This window comes from Ctenopharyngodon idella, chromosome 6 (assembly GCF_019924925.1).
Source record: "Ctenopharyngodon idella isolate HZGC_01 chromosome 6, HZGC01, whole genome shotgun sequence".
Classification (NCBI taxonomy): domain Eukaryota; kingdom Metazoa; phylum Chordata; class Actinopteri; order Cypriniformes; family Xenocyprididae; genus Ctenopharyngodon; species Ctenopharyngodon idella.
The window spans coordinates 9,718,426-9,742,982 of record NC_067225.1 but is presented as its reverse complement, the minus strand read 5'-3'; the positions used below and the strand labels follow the sequence as shown (position 1 = coordinate 9,742,982).

The following is a 24,557-nucleotide window of genomic DNA, read 5'->3' as shown; positions in this document are numbered from 1 at the left end:
TTAAAATGCATTAAAAATACCTTTATATTTTATTGTACATGCCTCCATAGAACGTGTTGCCCAGTATTGTTCTGCTGTTTAACAAAACTTGAGCCCATTCCGTGATGTTTTATGGCGTTTCAATCGAATAAATAATCAAGCACACATCAGTTCAACATGACATGTGCTGTTAAATTGGACGCAAATTACCTCCTTGGCTCTGAGTTTCTGCTGAGGAGAGGCGTTGCTGCTCGCGCGGGAGCTTCATCACGCACTGACACGCACGGGCGGTGCGAAACTGGCACGGAGCAACGCGGGACTCCGGGGATCCGTCGCTCATTAAATGTAACAGCGCAACGGGAACGCGCTACCTCTCAGCTTCCATCCGACGCTGCGAAAAACAAACAGAATTATGGAGTTTGGAAGAGGATAGATGACCAATCTCATGGTGTTATGGACTGGGAATGCCTCGCTGCCTCTTCTTGTGAAGGACAGGTCTCAACCGAGGACTTCCTCGCAGCGTGACCGCGTGAATTTTTGTCTATAGACATGTATTCATAGACTATCTTTCAAATACACGCAAGGTGCGATGGCCTCTTCGGCTCAGCCCGAGACACGAAAGTTCACGCGCGGTCTGAGTAAGCCCGGCACCGCCGCTGAGTTACGGCAGAGCGTCTCCGAGGTGGTGCGCACTTCTGTACTGGTGGTGAGTTTGTGCATCCTTAAAGTTTGCGTTTGACCAAAGTCCCACTTCTATGCTCTTAGTGCCTTTCTATTTCAGCCTCTGTAATTCGTTCACATAATGACCTAAATATGAAATATAGGACAGGGCTATTAACATGCTAAGTTGGGAGTTAAAACAGGGCATCAGATAAATGTCAATGCATGTAAAACTGCTCAAAAGAGTTTCATAGGTAAACTTAGATTGGGTACCTGCCACCTGTCAGGTCTCCATCATTGCCGCCCTCATCTTTTTCAGCCATACCTCTTTTGCACCAGTGTCTTGTCACTTAATTGTGATTGTATTGAACTTGGAGGAAAATGAATCTTCTGGAAGCGTCCAGTTGGGCTCAGAGCTAAAGTCTTGCTTAACATTTGAAATATCACCTGCATTACTTCATCTTTCAGAACAGAAGGAGTCTCAGGAGTTCTGTCTCTTCATCCATTACCTGTTATGCAAAAAAGGAAAGTTCCATCTGGAACTAATAAGCACAGCTAAGATCTTTAAGAGCTGTCTGATTCCACCATAATTCAGATGTTGCCTTACCAAAGTAACACATGAATACACATGAAAGTGGCGAACCGAAGTTAGCCATTCTCGTTTTGTGCAAAACAGTCTTTTGTGCCAGCAACACCATTTAAAGATCAAGGAATTTAATGCTTTTAAAGGAATAGTTCACACAAAAATTCTGAAAATTGTTTAATCATTTGCTTATCCTCATATTGTTCCAAACTCATTTTTCTTTCTATGGAGCACAAAAAGATAAGTTTAGCTGAATGTATAAATCCATACAATGAAAGTTTCAAAAAGCTTCAAAAATATTAAATATGTACATACAGGACCATTCAAAGGTTTGGGGTCAAGATTTATTTTAGTAAATGAATACTTTTATTCAGCAAGGATGCATTAAATTGATCAAAGAGTCAGTTTTGGCAATGCGAAGACTTTTACGTCATTACAAAAGCAGGTAAATGCTGTTCTTTTAAACTTTCTATTCTTTAAAATTTAAAAAATGAAAAATGTATAAGCAGTAGTTCTCTGAGTAGGGAACGAGACGCTGCGTCGGAGATGACGCTATGCAGTGCTTAAAGTGGAAAAAATAAAGTTCCGGTACTCACCAAAGGGGGCGGGGCTTTCAATACATCTTCAGTGTGTCGTAGGGGTTGAACGAATTTAGATTTTTTAAAGTCGACATTTATGTCAAGTCGATGTCGACTAGTCGCTGATGACGTCATTAATGAACAAATAAGCCTGACCCTTGAGCTGACAGCTGAGACTCGAACACGTTGCCTTGTGCACAGCTATGACATATGAGACAGCGCTGCCCACGACTATTGCTCCTACGTAACAGCTCATTTTTATCAGTTATTGTCTTTGGGTTATATTTCGCACAGATTTCTGCTCTTCTTTATGTCTGATGTAGTTCTTAAAGGGTTAGTTCACCCAAAAAGGAAAATTCTATCATTAATTACTCACCCTCATGTCGTTCTACACCTGCAAGACCTTCGTTCATCTTCGGATCACAAATTAAGATATTTTTGATAAAATCCGATAGCTCAGTGATGCCTGCATTGACAGCAAGATAATTAACACTGTCAGATGCCCAGAAAGCTACTAAAGACATATTATAAAAATAGTTCATGTGACTACAGTGGTTCAACCTTAATGTTATGAAGTGACGAGAATACTTTTTGTGCGCCAAAAAAAAATAATGACTTTATTCAACAATATCTAGTGATGGACGAATTCAAAACACTGCTTCATGAAGCTTCAAAGCTTTTGTTTCGAATCAGTGGTTCGGAGCGTGTATCAAACTGCCAAAGTCACGTGATTTCAGTCAACAAGGCTTCGTTACATCATATGTGTTTCGAAACGTTTCGAAATTTCAATGGTTCACGTGACTTTTAGTGTTTTAGTTTTAGTGGTTGTTCTCAGCCTCTATTCACTTTCACACACTCAAATGTTGCGTTATGCCCTAATTGATAACAAATTCAGGTGTTCAATGCAAAGATTGCAGGTTCAATCCCAAATATAAGAGAGAACATAAAAGTTGCTGAGGTTACAGGCTCAATCTGTCACCATTATGGTCATTAGCAGGGCAAAAAACTCAACGGCTACACCAGATGAACTCTTCCTTCATTTGGTGAACTCCAATTCACAAGGCTAAACAGGAAGTCACTACATGAAAATGCTGTTATGTCCACTTCCGCAGTAAATAAACTCTCTGTGTAGCCATGTCCTGCTACTGGAAGGCACAGTGGCAGTTCCCTAGTTTTGTGGGTCGACCCACAAGGTTTTGAATCAGACCAGGGTGTTTTTCTGTCCAGCTTGTGTTACCATGGTTACTCACGGTTCAAGGATTAGACTTTGGATTTGCCCTTTTGACATCAATTAAGTTTGGCTTTGTGACTTAGTGCTGTACATTTTAATGACATCTTTGATTATCATCCATGTCGAAAGACGAAAAAAAACAGATGGTTTATAAACTGTATGACACACAATGACACACACACACACACACACACACACACACACACACACACACACACACACACACACACACACACAGAGTTTCTCAGTTAAGTGTGTTTGTAGTAATGGCTGGTAAACAGGAATGCTGGAGTCCACTAATGGAACTCTGGGTCAATGGCTTCTATTTTTGTGTTCACATACTTCAGCTCTCAATCAAAAGAACATACTTTATGGCATATTTTTCTCTTTTTCTGTTTCCGGTGTCTCCCCACTGCTAACAGGGAATGTTCTCACAGCTTTAGCTAACGTTTTGGCATGATATCATAATGAAGAAAAGAGCTTCATTAAAAGAATCAAATTCTTGAAAAGAAACCTTATGAAGTATTTCAGAGTCTGCAAAGTTTTTTAAAATGTTTTTGTACAGTAAAAACAGTAATATTGTGAAATATCACTTAATTTTTAAATAACCGTTTACTATTTTAATATATTTTTTAATTTAATTATTCCTATGATGTCAATGCTATATTTTCAGCTTCAGTACTTCAGTCTTCAGTGTCACATGATCCTTCAGAAATCATTCTAATATGCTGATTTGGTGCTCAAGAAACATTCCTTTATTATTATCAATGTTAAAAACAGTTGTGCTGCTTAATATTTTTGTGAAACTGTGATACAGGATTCTTTTCAGTTTTATTTGATTAAAGGCACAATATGTAAGATTTTTGGATTAAATATCCAAAATCCACTAAAACAGTGTTTTATTTTGTTGACTTGTGTACTTACATTATCCCAGATGTTTCCAAGAATGTTTAAATCTAGAGAAATAAGCGATTTTAACCAGGACACGGACCGTGTCCGTGCGTCGCCTATCAATAAAATCGTACCTGCATTACCCTCGATTTCCGGTTTTATTATGTAGAAACCATGGAAACACCAAAGACGCTTTAATATGTTATGTGTTTTATTAGACAGGTGAGCAACTGTGTGAATAAATTTATAGACAGAAAACGAATCATTGCTATATAGCTCAACACGGTTGATTATATTTATATGATAATCTAATATCTAGCTTACTGCAGTGTGCAACAAGTGTCTCATAGCAGCCGGCGAGTGAACACGCAGAGTAACAGAAGCGGCGACTGTGGCATAATAAACGTTCAGCTGCTCTCGAGGCGTGTCGCGCTCGTCTCTCATTAGCAATCGCTCCAGCATCCCCGTTCAGCTCCAACAGCACTCGCCCTGCACTGCTTCATACTACAGTAACGTTAATAATCTCATCCATGAACATGATTTCTGCCCGAGTCTTTTCGGATTCTTGTCCACCGGCTGTGAGGTGAAGACGACATCTCCCATGATTCAGCACTCAATCTCAGCGTCATCAAGCTACGCCTTTGTTTTGAATAGGTGACCTCTAGTGGTCAAAAACGACATACTGTGCCTTTAATAGAAAGTTCAAAATAACAGCATTTATTTGAAATAGACTTTTTTTTTTGTGCCATCTCTGTTGCTCAGTTTAATGCATCCTTGCTGAATAAAAGTATTAAATGCTTAAAAAAATATCACTGACCCCAAACTTTTGAATGGTAGTATAGTTTGGATTAATCATTTATTATTATTTCTCAGAGAAAAAAATAGTTTAATAAAACTACTTCACTGCTTATTAATATTTGAAATAAATATTTTTTCTTTTCTAATATCGCTTACATGTCACTGACCCTACAAACACGTGCTCACACTATATACAGGTTAATTCAAAGCGTCAGAGACTAATGAGTTCTCACAAGCTCTTGTTTGCACTTTCTTAAGCTATATGTTGCAAAAAAGCCTGACACTTCTGATCACATGATAGATTGTGTGACAGATCACTCCTTATTTTCTGTTTAAACATGGTTGATACTGACTGACAATAGATTATGTTTTGTAAATGTTCAAACCATATAACACCGTGGCTGTCGTGAGATCAGCTAATTGAGAATGGGCGACCAGGGGCATGAATGTGCATTTGGATCAATATGAGTGTTACATTTCAATTAATGACCTACATCCTCCCCCAACACATGCTTCGGTAAGCTAGTGCAGTTCATTCACAGTGGCAATCACACAGCTGTCTGTGTCTGTTTCTTTCATAATGTTTGTGCATGTGTGCATCTGGGTTCTGTAACACATATCAAAGGCCCTGCCCGTGGTGTCCGTTACCCTCCCAGATGGACTGCTACTGGCCCCGCGTGCGGACAGCATACGTTAGATTGAACTCTCGCTATTACAGATCAAGTTACTATTAGTCTGAATAATCACAATTAGGACATGGCGAGTAAATGGTAATGTAACTGTCACCAAAAGCACTGTATCATATTTTGTGTTTTATTTAGAATCTGTACTGTTCTGTAATACAGTGGTGTCTATTAAGGTAAGAAGTTTGAACTACTTTTCGTTTGCGTAAATCTAAATGTGTGTAAAATGTAGTTCACTGGCCTCATTCGTACACTGGAGACTGTGTGATTGCTGTGTGTGTAGGGAGCAGGTGAGGCCTGCTGACTGGATATCCACTACCATTTATTATGGATGAGAGCAGCTTGGGTGTCTGTTCTATTTTTAAACGCTCTTTGTCCTGTGGGCTTGTTAAAGGACACTGAGAATCCAGTGATCATGTAATCCACACATTGCCGGGATGGTAAGAATGCTGAGTGATGGGAGGTTTGATGACATCTTTAGTCACTGGTTGTCCTGGAATGCATTATGTCCTGGAAATTCTTTGTGTTACTCTTTGTAACATTTGAATCATATAGAACTGTTTTGGTTTAAATGAATAGTTTACCAAAAAATTAAAAGATTTTTACTTACCATCATGGCATTCCAAATTCATATACTCTATTTCTTATGTGGAACACAAAAGGAGATATTTGGCTGACTGTTTATGGAGCACTTTGCCACACAGTGAGAAGAACACACCAACATTTAAAGGGATAGTTCACCCAACAATGAAAATTATCCCATGATTTACTCACCCTCAAGCCATCCTAGGTTTATATGACAATTTTCTTTCAGACGAACACAATCCGAGATATATTTAAAAATATCCTTAGTCCTCCAAGGTTTATAATGGTTGTGAATGGTAACTCACATTCTGAAGACAGAAAAAATGCATCCATCCATAAAAAAAGTAATCTATACGGCTCCAGGGGGTTAATAAAGGCCTTTTGAAGCGAAGGGATGTGTTTTTGTAAGAAAAATATCCATATATAAAACTTTAGAAGTTCGAAAAAAGAGCTTCCGGTGGACGACCGTACGCATATTGCGCACGTCAAGTTGAGCGGAAGAGCAACCTTTGACCCGAACGCAATGATGCAATGACGAACGTGGAGGCGAAAAGGAGAGAGCAAAACAAAACACCGGTCACAAATTAGAAGTCTAAAACGAGAAATTTTGAAGAGAAATGTCGGAGGATTTTGATATAAGAGAAGAGAAGCTTGAGTTTGTTGCACAGCCCTATTTGCCCAAGAAGCTTACGATACTCCTACATCCTGCGTCATACATCGTGTCAGAGGATTACTCATTTGGCGCAAGTCAAATTGTGAATTTTGCGTGTGGTCGTCCACCAGAAGCTCGTTATAAACCTAGGATGGCTTGAGGGTGAGTAAATCATGGGCTAATTTTCATTTTTGGGTGAACTATCCCTTTAAGTCATTAAATTAACCTGTTAACTGTCACCCCTCTTTTTGAGCATAGATCTGAACTTAAATGGTTGTAATGCTTTTCATAGGTTTGTCTTTTTTTTAATGAAGACATTAAGCAGATTATTGCAGTGAAGTGAAAGCAGCTTCAAAAAATGAAAATGTAAAAAAGTTATAGAAGTTTAAGTTTACTGTAAAGCAAATGTGCTAAACTAAACTTTTAATTTTATACAAAATATATATTTTACAAAATAATGCTTTACTCTAAAATTGCTAGAAAATCTAAGCCAGGTGTCTAACCAAGTTGTGTTACAAATTTGAAGTTGATATAACAACAATTAAGCCCGCTAAGAGATTTACTGGGATGCTGACTGTTAAAGCATTAGTCCACTTCAGAATTAAAATTTCCTGATAATTTACTCACCTCCATGTCATCCAAGATGTTTATGTCTTTCTTTCTTCAGTCGAAAAGAAATTAAGGTTTTTTAGGAAAACATTCCAGGATTTTCTCCATATAGTGGACTTCACTGGGGTTTAACGGGTTGAAGGTCCAAATTGCAGTTTCAGACGAGAAATAAGTGTCTTATTTAACAAAATGATCGGTAGTGTTGTAGTCAAGACCACCTAAACCGAGACCAAGTCGAGACCAAGACAAGACCAAGACCAAGGCAAGTCGAGAGCGGGTCAAGACCAAGACCAGACTAGCATTCCTCAAATTCATCTGAAAGATCCACATTTACTGCCTGAGAAATGTCTTATTTTTAATCAATAATTACAATTAGAATAATAAGACACTATATAGAGCTGTTACCAATCAATTGAAGTTCACTAACAACAAAATTCATCTTTACACTGCAGAGGTGGAACAGAAGTTGCATCTAAATTGGTACAATTACAAATGCATAAATAATGTTGAGATTAATGTTTTAAAAATAACATTTTGTTTATTGAACATTTGTAAAAAAAAAAAAAAAAAATCCATATTACATTTGCAGTTGTGCTCATATTTGTAAAAACAGCCCTCTTTCTTGTGATATTGCGTAATTATATCATATGTTATAATATAAATATCAAGCTCTTATACAAGAATTTTTTTGCAATCATATCTTGAATTTTGTGGGCATTTGTATTAATTTTGGTGACATTTTTGACACAATTTCTTTTCCGGCACAACAGTAACAAAATAAGTGAAATTAGAAATAAGTTATTGATTGCATTTGAAGCAGGAAGTTTCACATCCAATCAAATTAATGATGTTAACAAAGAAATCAGACAATGCAACGGCATTTTAGTGATATCCCCACAGTTGTGGTCTTGACTGGTCCTTTTAGTCTGAGACCAAGACAAGACCGAGACCAAATGCAGCCAAAACTGCAAGACCTTAAAAAAATGGTCTTAAGACCGGTCTCAAGTACTACAACACTAACTATCAGTCATTTTCTAAAAAAAATAAAAATGTATAAACTTTTTAACCACAAATGCTCATCTTGCACTGCTCTGCGATGCACCACACATTATGTAATCACGATGGAAAGGTCAGTGAAACCCCAGTGAAGTCCACTATATGGAGAAAAATCCTGGAATGTTTTCCTCAAAAACCTTCATTTCTTTTCGACTGAAGAAAGAAAGACATAAACATCTTGGATGACATGGGGGTGAGTAAATTATCAGGAAATTTTAATTCTGAAGTGAACTAATCTTTTAACAGGCTTTATGAAAATCAGCCATAGTTTCCAAATCTCATTTGACAATGATGCTGAATGCTATTTGGTTTTGAATGTCTCGTAACCATTCACAATCCACTAAGTTTTAATATCTGAAAATTATGTTGGTATGGATCCCTGCACATGACATGAGGACAAAAAAAATATTGTGGCCAGGGATTAATAATTTGCTCCCACGACTTATTAATTTGTGGCCACGTACTAATTTGTTCAGTCGTTTTAGTTAAATCTTGGCCACAATTTAACTAAAGTAAAACATTGTAATGTAATATAATCACGATTTACCTAAATTAAAATGCAGAAACAAAGTATTACATTGTGGCCTCGATTTTACTAAAACAAGGGAACAAAAATAAAACATGTCCTAAATTAAAATTGGCCATGCCATGTGCAGGGCTCATAGGTTCTGTTCCTCACACAAAACTATTCAGTGTGTTTCAGGTTCATCTAGATTGTTTTTAAGGCACTTTGGTCATTTTGACTTGACAGCCCAGTTCTCATTTGGTATCATTTTATGGAAAAAGCAGCTTTAAAGTTTCTTTTTGTGTTGTTTTGGTGAATAAATATTACAGAATTTTCATTTGTGAGTGAACTATTCCTTTAATTTCACACCATTTTTGTTATGTATGCAAAAACAGGTTTGCTTGTTAAATCCATTAGGAAGCAAAGCAATTACTATAACGGAAAAATGGGCAATATCCACTTGCAGACATTTCTGTGATATTTCGTTATTTTTTAGTGCATGGAAAGATGGAAAAGACATTTAGCTTCAGTATTATGATCACTTCACCTTCTCCGATATAAGTAGGGACAGTTGCTTTTTGTGGTTTAATCATGGAATTTTCATTTTTTTCAGATTTTTTTTTAATTTGTAAAATCTTTGCTGCTTGACATCTTAAATGCTCAATGCAAACCACAAGCGGGGTTTTCAATGCCCCTCTCAGTTCTGCACTCTGCACTCCTAACTTAATCTACAGCGGAACCAGGCTACAGCAAACGTCATCGAGCAGCTCATCAGAGAGAACATCATTACATCCTGCCACTGCTGTAAACAGCACGTCTAGCTTAATTGGGCCGCAGTGATATTGATGCTTTTTAGCTTGACTGCATCAATAGACCTGTGTTAAATGGTCTAGGTACACTGTACTCTTCAAAAGCAAAAGCAGTTTTTGTATGCTTAGTTTTCTGAACTTGCAAAGTAGCCTTAAATCATAAATACTGCTGTTTTAAAGGCTGACAAACTCATATCGCTTCAGCTGTAAAGCCCCATAGTTTTTGTCATAGAGCTCGAGGCTTGTTTCCATGGAAATGTACCCATAATTTTACAACTGCCACCAATTACATCATTAACAACTGAAGAAGAAAGCTCTAGAAAATGTTTCTTCCAGACACTTCATCTAATGATTTTCCCTTCTTCACATGAAGTCGTGATGTCTCAGTGTCCTATATTGTTGTGCTTTGGTAAAATGATGAAGACCTTTTCCTTTTAGTGAGACTCACAGATCCACACTCACCACACCACTGGAAAATCTATCAGGCCTGTTTTTTTATTGTGGAAATTTGTCTGACGTCCACATTGAAAGTGAGGGAATGGAACTACTACTGAAAGATTGAATTCTCCATTTTTAGGAACTCTCTCTCTCTCTCTCTCTCTCTCTCTCACACACACACACACACACACACACACACACACACACACACACACACACACACACACACATGCATTCTCACTTAAAGGGATAGTTCACCTAAAAATGAAAATTCAGGCATTATATAATCATCTCATGTCATTCAAACACCCGATGCTTTTCTTTCTTCTGTGGAAGAGAAAAGTTTTTTTTCCCCTAAAATGACAGTTAATATTGACCATGTATTGAACATGAAAAAAAAAAAAAACTTTTATCCATAAATAAAGAACAAAAAAGATCTATTTTGCAAACAAATAAATAAATAACACTATATGGGGTTGGAGCTACATCCATCGATCTTCCTAGCGTTATTCACGCTCATTGTAGGGTCGCTTCACACACACTTGATTTGGCACAAGTTTTACGCCGCATGCACATCCTGACACAACCCAGCACTGAGACACTCCTACGGACAATTTTTGGCATATCCACCTAACCTGCTTGTCTTTGGACTGTGGGGGAAACCGGCGTTCCCGGAGCAAAGCCACACTGACACGGAGAACATGCAAAGTCCACACAGAAAGGACTCTTGGCTTAGTCGGGGCTCGAGCAACATGACGTCGAGAAAAATTTTAGGTGACCGATCCCTTAAAAACTGCGATGTAACGGAAGTAGTGTCAGATCTTTTCTTCCATATTGTGACATATATCCAGTGACGTCAATTCACCAAAAGCCAAAGTATGGAAAACTCTGAGGACGTTATGAAATCTTACTCACTCGACATGACAAGAAGTGTGTGTGTGTGGTGCGTCCGAAGATGAATCAAATATAGCGTTGATCATAACCCAGCAAATTTTACAGCAATAGACCACTGTTATAAGTTTGAAGGACTTTCAATTATTTCAAACAATTTTTCCAGCACTTCAAAACTCAAAAGTCTGAATATTATCCAATTTAAATGTCATTTTTAATGTGATGATCAAAAACATTTTTTGTTTATCCTTCAAAGATTGTCCACATTTGTCAAATTAAAAGTTTCACAATGTAGGAAAACTAACACTTGGTGAAATACAAACACTTTTATTTACAGTTTTTTTTTCCAACTGTTCACACACATTTTCAAAACTTTGCCTCTTTTTTTCAAAACTTTACACACAAATCCAAGAATTGCACACACAAAATGCAAAATGCCTCACATCTCTCGCAAAATGAAGCACTGCATTCGAAATATCACTTTTGCCATATTCTATTTTTGGATATATCATATACACACAGTTATTCAAAACCTAAAGCTCTTCTTTCATGAGCTCCTGTACAAGATTGAAAGTAATTGGCAGAGATTCACGGTAAACAAAAAAGCAAGCTTGAAACCACACTATTTATTTTTTTACTGTAAGCATTTGTGGTTGTGAATACAGTATTACACAGTACAAAAGAAAAGAAATACATCAACCATGTGTAGTTGGACAGAAACAATGGTTGTGTTTGAAAAAGGAAATCAAGATACTTTGTGAATAGTGTGTTGTGTTTTGAAAAAAAGTGTTTTATGAAATTGAAAACTAAGTCGAAGGCCGAGAATTAGCGTATGGTTGTGCAGATTTGGTGTTTGAGTGTCAGGTTTCAGATATTGTGTGACAAGTAAGGATTTTGTGTGTAAGCAGTTGAAACTGTAAAAAAAAAAAACATGAAATTACCACTATAACCAGTAGACAAACCAAACCCACTAGGGTTAGGTTTGTACTAAAGTTTGAAGTATGTATTTGTAGGAAAGGTAACTTTCTTCAAATTGCGAATTATGAATTACACAGACAGCGAGTAAAGAGCGCTTCCTTTATAATCACTGAAGCTGTCAGTCAGTTCAGTGCAAACTCATTCCGTGGGAAAACTCCCGTTTTAATCAATGAATCTGACTAAATGAATATTTTATTTACATTGTGCATCTGCTTTGTTTGTTATAATGAGAGGATTTGTGCGCTTAGTAAACTTTTCATTTTAATTTTTAAACATACAAATTGATATTGAAAGTACAACGATGCACCTACAAAAATCCCTTATGTCCCAAAGAATTAAAAATCTGGCTCTCACTTCCACCTGCAGGGTGACATCCTGTCCCAGCCTTAATTAGATCTGATTAATTTGCATACTATCTTGGAGAGATATGATTGTTTCTGCCAACATTCTGGGTGCGTTTCACTGTTGTTAAAGTCAGGCTTTGATTGTTATGACTGGGTTTTTTATTAACATGATGGTTAATTTTGGATTACTTTTTATACCCATGGGGTGTTTTCAACAATGTTGTTCTACTCTGTGAAGTTTGTTTTCAGTTTACATGGGAGACGAAATCCAGCATGAACTTCTCCTCACACACAGTCTGTTCAATCTTTCAAACAAAACATTCAGAAAAAACTATTATTATGAATTATAAATTATAAAACTATTATTATACAACACGTTTTTTCTTTCTTCTGTGTAATCTGTTCAGTCTTTCAAACAAAACATTCAGAGAAAACTATTATTATGACTCACAACTTTAACCAATGTCACCTTTTTTGGTGATAAAGGCAGCCCAGTTAGCTGTGGATTTACTGTGAGGTTTTTCATACTGTAGTGAGTTCAAACCCTGTTGACTCAGGCCTAAGTGAGAAACCAGGCTGCTGAGAAGGGGATTTCATCTGATACCCTGTGAGCTCTGAAGCAGTCTGTCTGATGAGAACAGATCTGTCTCTGGTTCGCATGGAGAAGTGGTCAGTTGTGGTGAGACCAATTGTGGTGAGAGCTGTTTTCCTTTTTACTCCTTGCTTTGGACTTCCTGAGGATGATATTTAACAAACATGTTGTATCTTTAGTCGCCTCAGCTGTTAAACTGTTAAACTCAACTGTTAAAGAGATACTCCACTCAAAAAAGAAAATCCTCTTAAATCATTTACTCATGCAGTCCCAGATGTATATGATTTTCTTCTGTGGAACACAAACAGAGATTTTTAGAAAAATAATCCATCTCTGTGGGTCCATATAATGCAATTTGATGGGCCTCTCAAAGCTGATGCTTCAAAAACCACGCAAATCAAACATGATGGTAATTCATACGACCCCAGTTACTGAATCAATGTCTTCTGAAGTGAAATGAGTTGTGTGTGAGAAAAATACTAATATTTTAAACTAGAAATCATTGCTTCCAGCCAACTGTATATATATATAATAATAACTATTAATATATCTGTGAGCGATGATAATGCAAGGTATACATTGTTTCAGTTCATGCATTCCCTGGGAATCAAACCCATGACCTTGTCATCTCAAGCACCATGCTTTACTGTTTGAGCTGCAGGAATCATCTGTGCATCCAGACTGACAGTAACTGCGCAATTCGATCTCCTGTATTCTGCATGGTACTGGTATCAAGTGTCTGGTAAAAAGTGCCTTTTTTGGTTGGATGATTTGCTTGATCAGCTTTGTGTTTATATGGTTGGGCAAATCAGTATTTCTTTATGGCTTTTTGTTTGCAAAGAAGCTTCCTGATTGGTCTATTGGACAGGCTCACAGCTAAACCTTGCCTGTATTTAAGTTGGTACTTTAGTATTGAACTTAATACTGTCAGAAGTGTATGCAAGTGAGCAGCGCTGGATTTACCTCATATTGTGACAGGCAAAATCATTTTTGGGCCCCCCCCTCCCCCCAAACCCTGTCGGTCGGAAACCTTGTATGATCAAAAATGCTACTTTTCTACTTTTTCAACACTTTTTTTTTTTTTTTTTTTAAATAATTAAACACTGTGTTGTCAAAGCTGATATTGTGGCTTTATATATGATCGTATACTTGTATGTCATTATAATATTAAAGGGTTAGTTCACCCAAAAATGAAATTTCTGTTATTAATTACTCATCCTCATGTCGTTCTACACCCGTAAGACCTTCGTTTATCTTCAGAACACAAATTAAGATATTTTTGATGAAATGAAAGTTTTTTTATCCCCAATAGTAAGCAACGTAATTACCGTCATTCAAGGTCCAAAAAAGTAGTAAAAACTGTTTAAAATAGTCAACATGACTACAGTGGTTCAACCTTAATGTTATGAATGTTACGCAAAACAAAAATAACGACTTTATTCAACAATTTCTTCTCTACCCTGTCAGACTCGTACGCAGTTGACGCAGTTCAGCGCTTTCGTGTTTACATCCAAACGCTGACTCAGCATCGGCCGACTCCTGCGTCAGCATCACACACATGCATTGTGGTGCTCACATGAATAGCATCGGCCAATACCGAGCTTCCAAAACATCTTGGATTTCATCAAAAATATCTTAATTTGTGTTCCGAAGATGAACGAAGGTCTTACAGGTGTGGAACGACATAAGGATGAGTACTTAATGACAGAAATTTCATTTTTGGGTGAACTAACCCTTTAACATCTTACCAAATCAAGCTCAAATGAAGTTACAAACTTTTTGACTAGCAAAGGTCATGTTTTTTCCCCCTTCACTAGAACGGCCACATCTGAGGCAGTGTATGCGTCACATTACATTTTCATCAACTTACATTTTATGAAGTTTATTTTAACTGTGTTTATTTTAGCTGGCTATGACTCAACGACAAATGATAAAGAACAATCAATTCTTTATTTACCTTTACCTTTTTTATTTACCAAACAAGCAGAGAAATGTGAAATGTGGGCGGCACTTCATGCATGATAGAGGCAGGTGGAGTTATGATGTATTCCTGATAGGAGCCAATGGAGTTACAAGGTTTAGTCACAAGCTCTTTTTAATGCTTTTCATTGGTTAAATATTTGCAAAACCCACAAAAGATGAAATATGGAGATACAAAGTTTCTGCCCGACATTGACAATATATTAAATTGTATTCATTTATAAAGTAATTTTAGCATTAGAGTAAAATAATAATAATAAAAAAATATTATTTTTCCTCATTGTAACTGAGGACGTGTGAGCATAGGCACGTGCCTAGAATGCCTACGATTAAATCGGGCTCTGCAAGTGATCTCAAAGGTCAGAACTGCAGTTCTGTCAGTGATTGACTAGCTTCTCTCTGTTATACACACAATTATTTTCCTGTTTAGAAGTGCAGCGTCAGCTGGCATCATCGGGAACTGCCTGTTCTTTGCCAGTATAGTCATTAAACCAGCCCTAGTTTTAATACTCTTTAAGTACTAACAGCCATTTCCCATGATGCACTTTGTACCATGCAAGGTTATAGTAAAAGATCTAACATTGGCCCATTAATAAGTATTTATGGTATTAAAGAGAACATGAACTCAAAATTGACCTGGTTTACTTTCTTTGTGCATATTCCTCATTTCACTGTGCATGATTCATTGGTGTTCAGTATTCCAAATAATTTTTTGGCTGATGTCATAAATCCCTCTTATTTTTTCAACCCTCTCCTCCATCCTGGCTCCATTTGTAACGTACACTTTTCACAATAAAGGAAATCAAGTTCTATATACATTTTTTATCATACAGTTTCACTTGTAAATATAATTATAGGTTGAGAGCAGTTTTAAATTGTATTTAAGATTTTAAAACAATATTGTGCTTATTCTGCTTAAATGTGTTTACTGCATCTGCAAGTACTGCATCTTGACAGTGACTTCAGTGTCATACAGTGTGTATGGTATGAGGATAATTTTGACTGATAAAAGTTGCATGTTTGCAGAGGAGCGAAGGCCTGAAAGCCCTCCTCCTCTAATGGATCATCCCTGTGTCAGTACTTGCCTGTTGTGAAAAGGATTTCCCATGATTAAAGGAGTAGATTATCTCTTGAACTGGCGCCCTATATTTATACAGTGTACATGTGGGAAGATTAGGTAAACCAGCTAGTGGGTCAGACTGGGCTCTGACTGACTGATTCTGGCTCTCTCACACAGTCATCTCTCTCTACAGGATTATTTTTATTGTATTATATTATTATTGTAAATTCATTTAGCTTTACAACTCTATACGGACACACTGAAGCTTGAGTCGCCATTGGCTAGTACATTTTTTATTTTACACGCCAGACTTTGTACATGCAAGAACAATGCAATTGAAAAAATTCTACATAAATATAAAAAATACATTTCAGTAAAAAGTCTGTAATAAAATAAGGTCAAATAATCAAACTACAAGCAATAGCACAAATAAACACAATAGAAAAGATGCCAGTTAAAGACCCCCTGTGGTGAAAATCAAGTTTTTAATGTTGTTTATATGTCTATGTGGTGTTTAAATATGCTTTAAGACAAACCATGTGCAAATTCATGTCAACACCATTGCTGAGTATTTTCTTCTTAAAACTGCAGTGAAAAAAAGAGTCTCAAACCCGCGGTTTGAAATCGCTGGTGTCTGTGACGTCACAAACTACCATAGTAGTTAAACATAGTATATTGACATAACTGACTTTATGTAGAATGTTTACTAGGATACTTGCCAAGAAGGGCATTTTTACATAATTTTGTGTAAAACTGTCCGTTCAAACGCAAGATGTGAAAGAGAGCTCAATTCAGTACTCACATGCTGCCAGACATGGCAGCGCGTGCAAGACTTTTGCATCTTCCTGCGATTGAATGTTTAAATTGGTGTAACAGATGTAGGCTAGTCAGAGCTGTGCTTGTAAATTTATTTTTGCCTCTAACTCAATTACAGGCGACTGAAATCGTACAATTTACTAGCCATTGGATAATAAGACATTTTTCAGTCGCTTCTCGTGAAATTTGGTTGCATATGCGAGTGATTTACTCGCAATGTAGAAGGTTGAATTTTATTTTTTCATTCATCTTTCACTCCAACAAGTCTCATCTAATATTTGTACACATAGGGTCCTATCATACACCCGGCGCTATGCGGCTTTAGGCACGACGCAAGTGTTTTTTGCTAGTTTCAGCCCGACGCAGTTATCATTTTCACGTCCTGCGCCACGTTATTTAAATAGCAAATGCATTTGCGCCCATCTGTGCGCCCATGGGTGTGCTGGTCTGAAAACGAGGTGTGTTCAGGTGCGTTGTTGGCGTGTTGCTATTTTGAGGCAACTGAAAATGAGTACAAAACACAGTATTTTTTTATTTAAAGGGTGCGTTAGTGATATGCGCCTATAGGCGGGTGCACAACGCACGACACTCTGCTTGTTACACACACAGGGACGCGCAGCAGCACACAAACATGCCAAATATTAAAAATAAAAGGATTACAATGTAAAAGATTATTATTGTGTACATAAAGATAAAAATGCTTTGGTGGAATCTTTAACGATCTAAGCACACAGAGACAGAGTTTTCTCGTAGATGGTCTGCTCGCTTTAACCTCACACATGAGCAGATCCGTTTCCTCGCTAGAGAAGCGTTCAGTTTTTCCACTTGCAAATTCCGCCATGTAAATAGTGAATCCGCCATGGCGGGAGCGCAACTGACTTTTAAAGGGAATGGGAGATGAGACTCTGATTGATTTCTTGCACGTTATGCCCAAAACACACCCATTACTCTTTAAGAGACTAGGTACAACCCTTTTGGACCATTTTCCCCATCGTTAAACTAGCAAACTAGCAATTCGGACACGCCCGAAGTGCACCTCCGCCATGCGCTTCAGACCATAGAGACAGAGCGATACGCGTCATAATCTGAAAACCACGCCCACCGGAGGGGAAAACAATCCAACCATCTCCATTGACTTTGTATTGCATGAGGCTGCCTCCTTGTCATTTCTGACTTATAAAAAAAAAAAAACAGAACAATGTCTAAATGCTGCTATGTGACAGGGTGTACAGAAAACAAGCTAAAAAATACCCAGAACCAAAAACCCAGAAGTTTATATAAGCTGTCGACACAAAAAACGAGCGTTTAAGGACTAAAAAGTGGATACAGGCGATTGAGACAGAGCGCGACATGTCATATTACTATGAGAACTACGCCCACTGGAGGGTAACGTAATCAGCAACAGGAAATATAATATATAAAATTGACATTTGGATATTTGACATAACAGTGACAAAATGTTTACTGCACACGTAGGCTTGCTGAGGCATACTGAGTGTCAGGATCCCAAAATTTACCTATTCTTCCTGCTGATGCTTCACGTCTTATTGTCTGTATCCACTTTTGTCTCCTTAAAGGCTGGCTTTTACGGCTCGATAGCTTATAAAAACTTAGTTCTGGGTTTTTTAGCTTGTTTGCTGTACAGCTTGTCACACAGCAGCTTTAAGGCATTGTTCTGTTTTTTGTTATAAGTCAGAAATGACAAGGAGGCAGCCTCACGCAATACAAAGTCAATGGAGACAGTTGGATTGTTTTCCCCCCCGGTGTGGGCATGGCCTAAATGCGCTCTGTCTCTGTGTGCTTAGATCGTTAAAATAGTGCCCATGGAATTAAACTGTATTGAGTCACATTCAATCACTTTTTCCCCCAAAGTGTTATTCTTACTTCAACATGTTTTTCCAGAGTACTTACCAAAATATACAGTAACATTTCCTCTTTTTTCTTCTGATTCTCTTATAACCTGCCTTCTTAGGAGAAGAGAGTGAGGTCAAGAGGTCAGATGAAAGAGATACAGCAAGAAAGAAGCAGAGGTCTTTGGCCTCTGTTCAGAAATTTGGAAAAATCAAAATGTATCTGTGTATGTTCTGTAACCTCAATCTGTGTAATTCCCTGCAACACAGTTTGCAAAAAAAAAAAAACAGTATGTCAGTAGGTCTCTGAATTATGACTGTTCTGTGACATTTATTGATTGACCACTAGTTAGTATGTCATAAAGAACACGGGTCAAAGGGCAATGCCAACCTGGTGGATGTAGTATTTTTTGGAATGTGTTTATACTAATATACTACACATCTGTATAAAGACTGCACTTCATCAGTGTAAAAGTTCTTACTGAATTCAGTACATACCATGACAACATGTGCTACTCCTAGTGAGGAATAAGAAGTATTTCTAACTTGAAGTCTCTCCCCAGCATGTATTAATTTCCAGTTTTTATATTAAAGGTCTCCTTGTACAAGAGAAAAAATCATTTTATCCCTATCACATAATTATATCAGTTCTGAGAAATGATTGTCTATGACTGATGGATTTTTTGAGCTTTTAGAGCCATTGACAGAATTAATCACAACTGAAATTTTTCATCTAACACATTAGTGATATATCATTACATCTGCTGTTACATTATAATAATAATATCAAATGCAAGATTAACATGCAGTTCACACAGGGTCATCTGATTCACTGACTAAATCAGACCATAGTTTATTAGTTTTTGAATAGGAAAAAGATCAATTTTTGTAAATATCTATATCAGTGCCTGGGAACTGTCTGTTTTATGCATCCATTAAACTACCGTATCAGTCATTTTACATACAGAACAAGCAGAGATTTCCATTTTCCTTTGTTACTCTAATTGCATGCGTTTGTATTTGCATATGTGAGAGAACAGTCAGAATCTGAGTGAAGTTTTTCCATCAATAATTCATAGCTCCATGAAGTAATGCCTTCAGCTTTTGTATTTATGGCTTCAATTTGAATGTAAAAATCAAACTCCTGCCACATCAATACCTCTCACACAGAAATTTTTGTGTTGATTGATGAAGATTTTATGTTGTTATTTTGGTTTTGTGGGAATACACAGATCTTTGCATGTGTGAAAAACATATTTTGCATAGGTTTATTACGTAATAAGTAATTGGTTAATGAGCAGTGGAATGTTTTAGAAATCGAGTGTCCTAACCAAAGGGACAAAAGAGCCACAAGAATTTGGAATTCTTTTGTGCCAAATATATTGACTATTTATGCATTATAATGAAGTAAGAATAGCCAATCTAAAATGTGTTTCTTTGTGAATCACCCATAGGAATAATTTGGTTTTCATCACACAGTGACTAATAAATCTTAACTGTTCTTCTAATTAGCATTTGTGGCTATTTCTGGCCATTAGAAGTCAGATTCTTCATTCTTTCTCCTATCTAGTCCTCATTCTACACAGTATAGTTTCAGAGAGGGCCTGGTCCTCGCATGCTCCATTTCCACATGAGGAACAATGCTAACACTGTCCTGTGTTCTGATTTGCACCATGCTGGATCAGTGTTAGCGATGTGTGAGCATGGCCAGAGCCTGTGGCCGGCAAACTTGAGCCAAACTCCAGCCGTGTAAGAAAGTCTCTTTGTCCTGATGTAACCTCGCTGTATGTGAGCTATGATGTTGAATAAATCCCAGCTGTCTGTGTATGCCACTAGCGTCACAGAGAATTTGTCAATAGTACGTTAAACCTCTGGTGCTCTTCACGTGTAGGTCAAAAATGACCAATTTTTTTTTTTTTTTACTTCAATGAAATGAATGTACTATATTTTAGTTCGATAATGTTATTTAATTTAATATTTTGTGTTTTAGGGGATTTTATGGTACCAAATTATATTTGCGCTGCAGTTATAATCCATTTATTCACTTTTTGAGCATGGACCTGAAAATGAAATTAAACTTAAACTGTCATAAATTTTGAATGCTTTAGAGCACAGACTTAATTTTGGTCTCTTTTTAAAGAGGACACTTGGCAAAGTTTTAAAAAGTTACATTAAAAATAGTTACAGAATTTTACGTTTATTGTTATGAACAATGCACAAAAATACTATTTTCAATTTTTATATGAAATATATATTTTCAAAAACACGTTTTACTCTAAAACGGCAGGAAAATAAAAGCCATAAATCTAAACAAGTTGTGTTCCAAATTTGAGCTTGATATCTCAAAAAATTAGCTTTCAGTAAGATTTTGTTTGGCTGCAGTACCAACAGTTTTCACTAGATGAAATTCGCCTTCCATTTTTTTCCATTTTTGAGCAGTGTGACTGTTTTTTTCAGGACCATTTAACCTTTTTTAAATCATGTCCATGATTTGTGTGTGTGTGTGTGTGTGTGTGTGTGTTCACATAGCAAGTGCCAAAACCTTTACCAGGTTTCGCACCAATTCGATGAAGTAAAAAATTCTAAAATGTAAAATTTTCCGGTCAAACATGACCGAAGAGCACCAGAGGGTTAAATAAAACAAAAGTATCATATATCATATTAAGGGTTACACTTTAGTTTGGGGTCCAATTCTCGCTATTAACTATTTGCTTATTAGCATGCATATTACTAGAATATTGGCTGTTTATTAGTACTTATAAAGCACATATTAATGCCTTATTCTGCATGACCATATTCTACATCCCTTAAAGGGGTGGTATAATGCCATTTTTACAAGATGTCAAATAAGTCTCTGGTGTCCCCAGAGTGTGTATGTAAATTTTAGCTCAAAATACCCCACAGGATTTGTTTTATAGCATGTTAAATTTGTCACTTTTTGAGGGTGAGCAAAAACGCTCCGTTTTTGTGTGCGTCCCTTTAAATGCTAATGAGCTGCTGCAACTAAACAGAGGCCGGGGTTTCAAGAGCTTGTGTTATCACATAGTGTTAGCAGCACCAATTACCTCACGCAGGTATAGTTTAGTTTAATTATGGTTATAACTTATGTTGACATCTTGCTTTTATGGAATGCTATTGCATTTGTGTTATGTACTGTATTGCAATAACATGGCCTCACCCCCTTTGTTGCCCGTTGTCGGGGGCAGGGTTTATGTAAATTTTAGGGTTAGTGATGTCACCAACCCGGGAAGAAGCTTGTTGTAGTTCCTACCAGTCGTTTGTTGTAGTCCTTAAACAGAGAATTCTTTAAAAGAAAATATCTCAGTTTGCATTGAACTTTGAGCATCGTAACTTTGATGTTGTTTATACTCTAGCAGCAACATTACACACTAACTAAAGTTAAAAATGTAAAATCATAATCAACCACCCCTTTAATCCTACCCAACTGAACAACTACCTTACTAACTATTCATAAGCAGTAATTAGGAGTTTAATGAGGCAAAAGTCGTAGTTAATAGTGAGAATTTGACCTAATCTAAAGTGTGACCTAACTTGGTTGGTTTTAGGTTTATCTAGTTAATGTCCATGCACATTTTAGAAAAAAGCTGATTGGGCCCCGTAACTAGTGCAATTTCAATATCTACAGCTGCCATATAGACTGCTGCTAGGATGATATATTTTTTTTAGGCCAAAACACTGAAAAATTTAGCATTTTGGCACTTCTGGTTTTCTATCGTACTACAGTCAATTAGGTATGTCCCAAAAAATTATACTGAAAATCAAATTATACCGATGGTTATTATTAATCTTTTACCAGATTCAGTCAGATTAACTGACTGAGAGATATAGAAGCATTTAATCTTTGCTGATGGGCTATATCAGTACAAAAGCAGCACATTTTTATGAAAGTATTTGTTGTGCCTGTAGATGGCAGAAGAGCCTAAACATGGCACATAGGAAGTTTTCTGTCTATTGACTGTCTGAAAAGTATTGATCTGAGCTAATAGTGCGCTGATGTTCCTCAGCTTTCTAACCATTAATGTACTCTTTCCTCTCTTTCTCTCTCCATACCCTTTCCTGTGTCTTTCATTTTCTCTCCTATGAAACACCTGCTGTTTAATTATTCAAGTTGTAAGCGAATTTTCTCATTTTTTTCCGGCACCAATTATTTCCATATGCGCACTCACTGTTGTATGGATTTGTTTTTAGTGATGTTGTGAGCTTTGTCATGTGTGTGTGTGTTAACAAGAATGGGTTTTCAGCCTCATATAATATTGTCCAGTGCTGAGCATTACATTACACATTACACATTTCATCATAGTTTTGCAATGAATCACCTGGACCATCAGGCCTCTGACGTCAGTAACCCTACGACCACGTCCAGCTCAGAAATGAAATCCAGACACAGACCAAAACAATATGCACAAAACGTGCCCTCAAGGAGCAAAAATGAAGCAAATAAACTTCAGGCTCCAAGTAACAAATGTTAGAAATAGACTTTCGTACGAGCAGACTGGACTCACATGAAAGCAGAACAGCTCACTGTAATTAATGGAGTTTGAAAACATCACGTAAAAATGTGTTTAAAATTAAGCTAGCAAACTTGTTTTTATTTTATTTCTGTTATATCTCATGAACTTTATTTTTGCCAGTTTTTAAATTATAGTTTGTGTGTCTGGTAATTATATTACGCTTATGAATGTTAAACAAGATTTTTCCATACACAACTTGCTCACACTTCGCAGCACGCTTACGTTGTGGTTCACGACACGCTTACTTTTGCGCCAAGCGTGAACTCGACCCTCACATGAACGTGAGTACAACATTTGGCTGGTTTATAATTAAATAAGTTTAAAATATTAGTATTTTATTTTTACACACGCCTTTTGTTTTGCTTCAGAAGACATTGATTCATCCACTGGGGTTGTATGGATTACTGTCATGATGGCTGCATGTGCTTTTTGGGGCGTAACCTTCACTTGCATCGTATGGACTGTTTTTGTAAAAATCTTTGTTTGTGTCCATCTGAACAAAAAATATGTAATGTAATATACATCTAGGATGGCATGAGGGTGTGTAAATGATGAGAGAATTTTCATTTTTGGGTGGACTGTCCATTTTAGGCCAGAAATACACTTAAGTATGCAAAAACTTGGCCAGTGATACTTGTGCTTGATTATGAATTACGTGCCGACACATTTTGCAATGCAATGATGGGAGAAGTCAATCTTGTATCACTAATAACTGAATGCAAGTGCACCCAATGACCACGCCCTCACGCTTGCATTCACGCATGCATAAAGTACGTTTCTGGCCTATAGTAATATGAGCAATAGTAAAATGATGTGTGACTTAGCGAGGACAATACTCTGAAATTTATTTTCATGCATTTGTTGGGAAATCGAAACAAATAGGGTAGTTGCATTTGCTTTTTTTGAATCAACTTAATTTTTTTTCTTGTAGGCTGTTTTTCCCTAAATATGCACTCTAAAAAAATGGCTTAAAAACAACCCAATTTGGGGACAGAACACATGTTGGGTTAATTTTACCCAGCAAATTGGGTTGTTTATTTAACCCAACACAATGGGTTGATTCATTTTTTACTATAATACTAGCTTATTTTATTTTTTTTAATTTCATACATGAATTAATGTTCACAGATTAACCTAAATCCTCTAAACTTTTTTTTTAATACTCCACACAACCACTGGTCTGCATGATCATTTCTTTATTTTCGATCATATTTTATAGTATAGCATATTTTATATTGATTTTAATACATATTGCCTACATTTAAGCTTGTTTAACAAATATTAGAAGTAAAAATGAAACATTTAGAAGTACTCGACTCGTAATCGACCAGTCTCTGTTGTCCTGTTTCTACCGTAACGCCGCTGGATCTCGTGCCGGAGATCGCTCGCGTTCGGCGGGGGAACTGATAACTTCAGACCGCCGCCTGCGTTTCACTCGTAGCCGACAAATACTGTGA

The 24,557-nt window shown here is 36.9% G+C and overlaps 1 protein-coding gene across 1 annotated transcript in view; it reads left to right on the top strand.

Annotated features, from left to right (window-relative positions):
• The first annotated feature begins 239 nt into the window (after nucleotides 1-239).
• dock9b (dedicator of cytokinesis 9b) overlaps nucleotides 240-24,557 on the top strand; it is a 110,645-nt gene continuing 86,327 nt past the window's right edge. Inside the window, 1 exon segment of the mRNA XM_051895957.1 lies at nucleotides 240-685. Coding sequence (XP_051751917.1) covers nucleotides 569-685 — 117 coding nt within the window. The 5' untranslated portion in view covers nucleotides 240-568.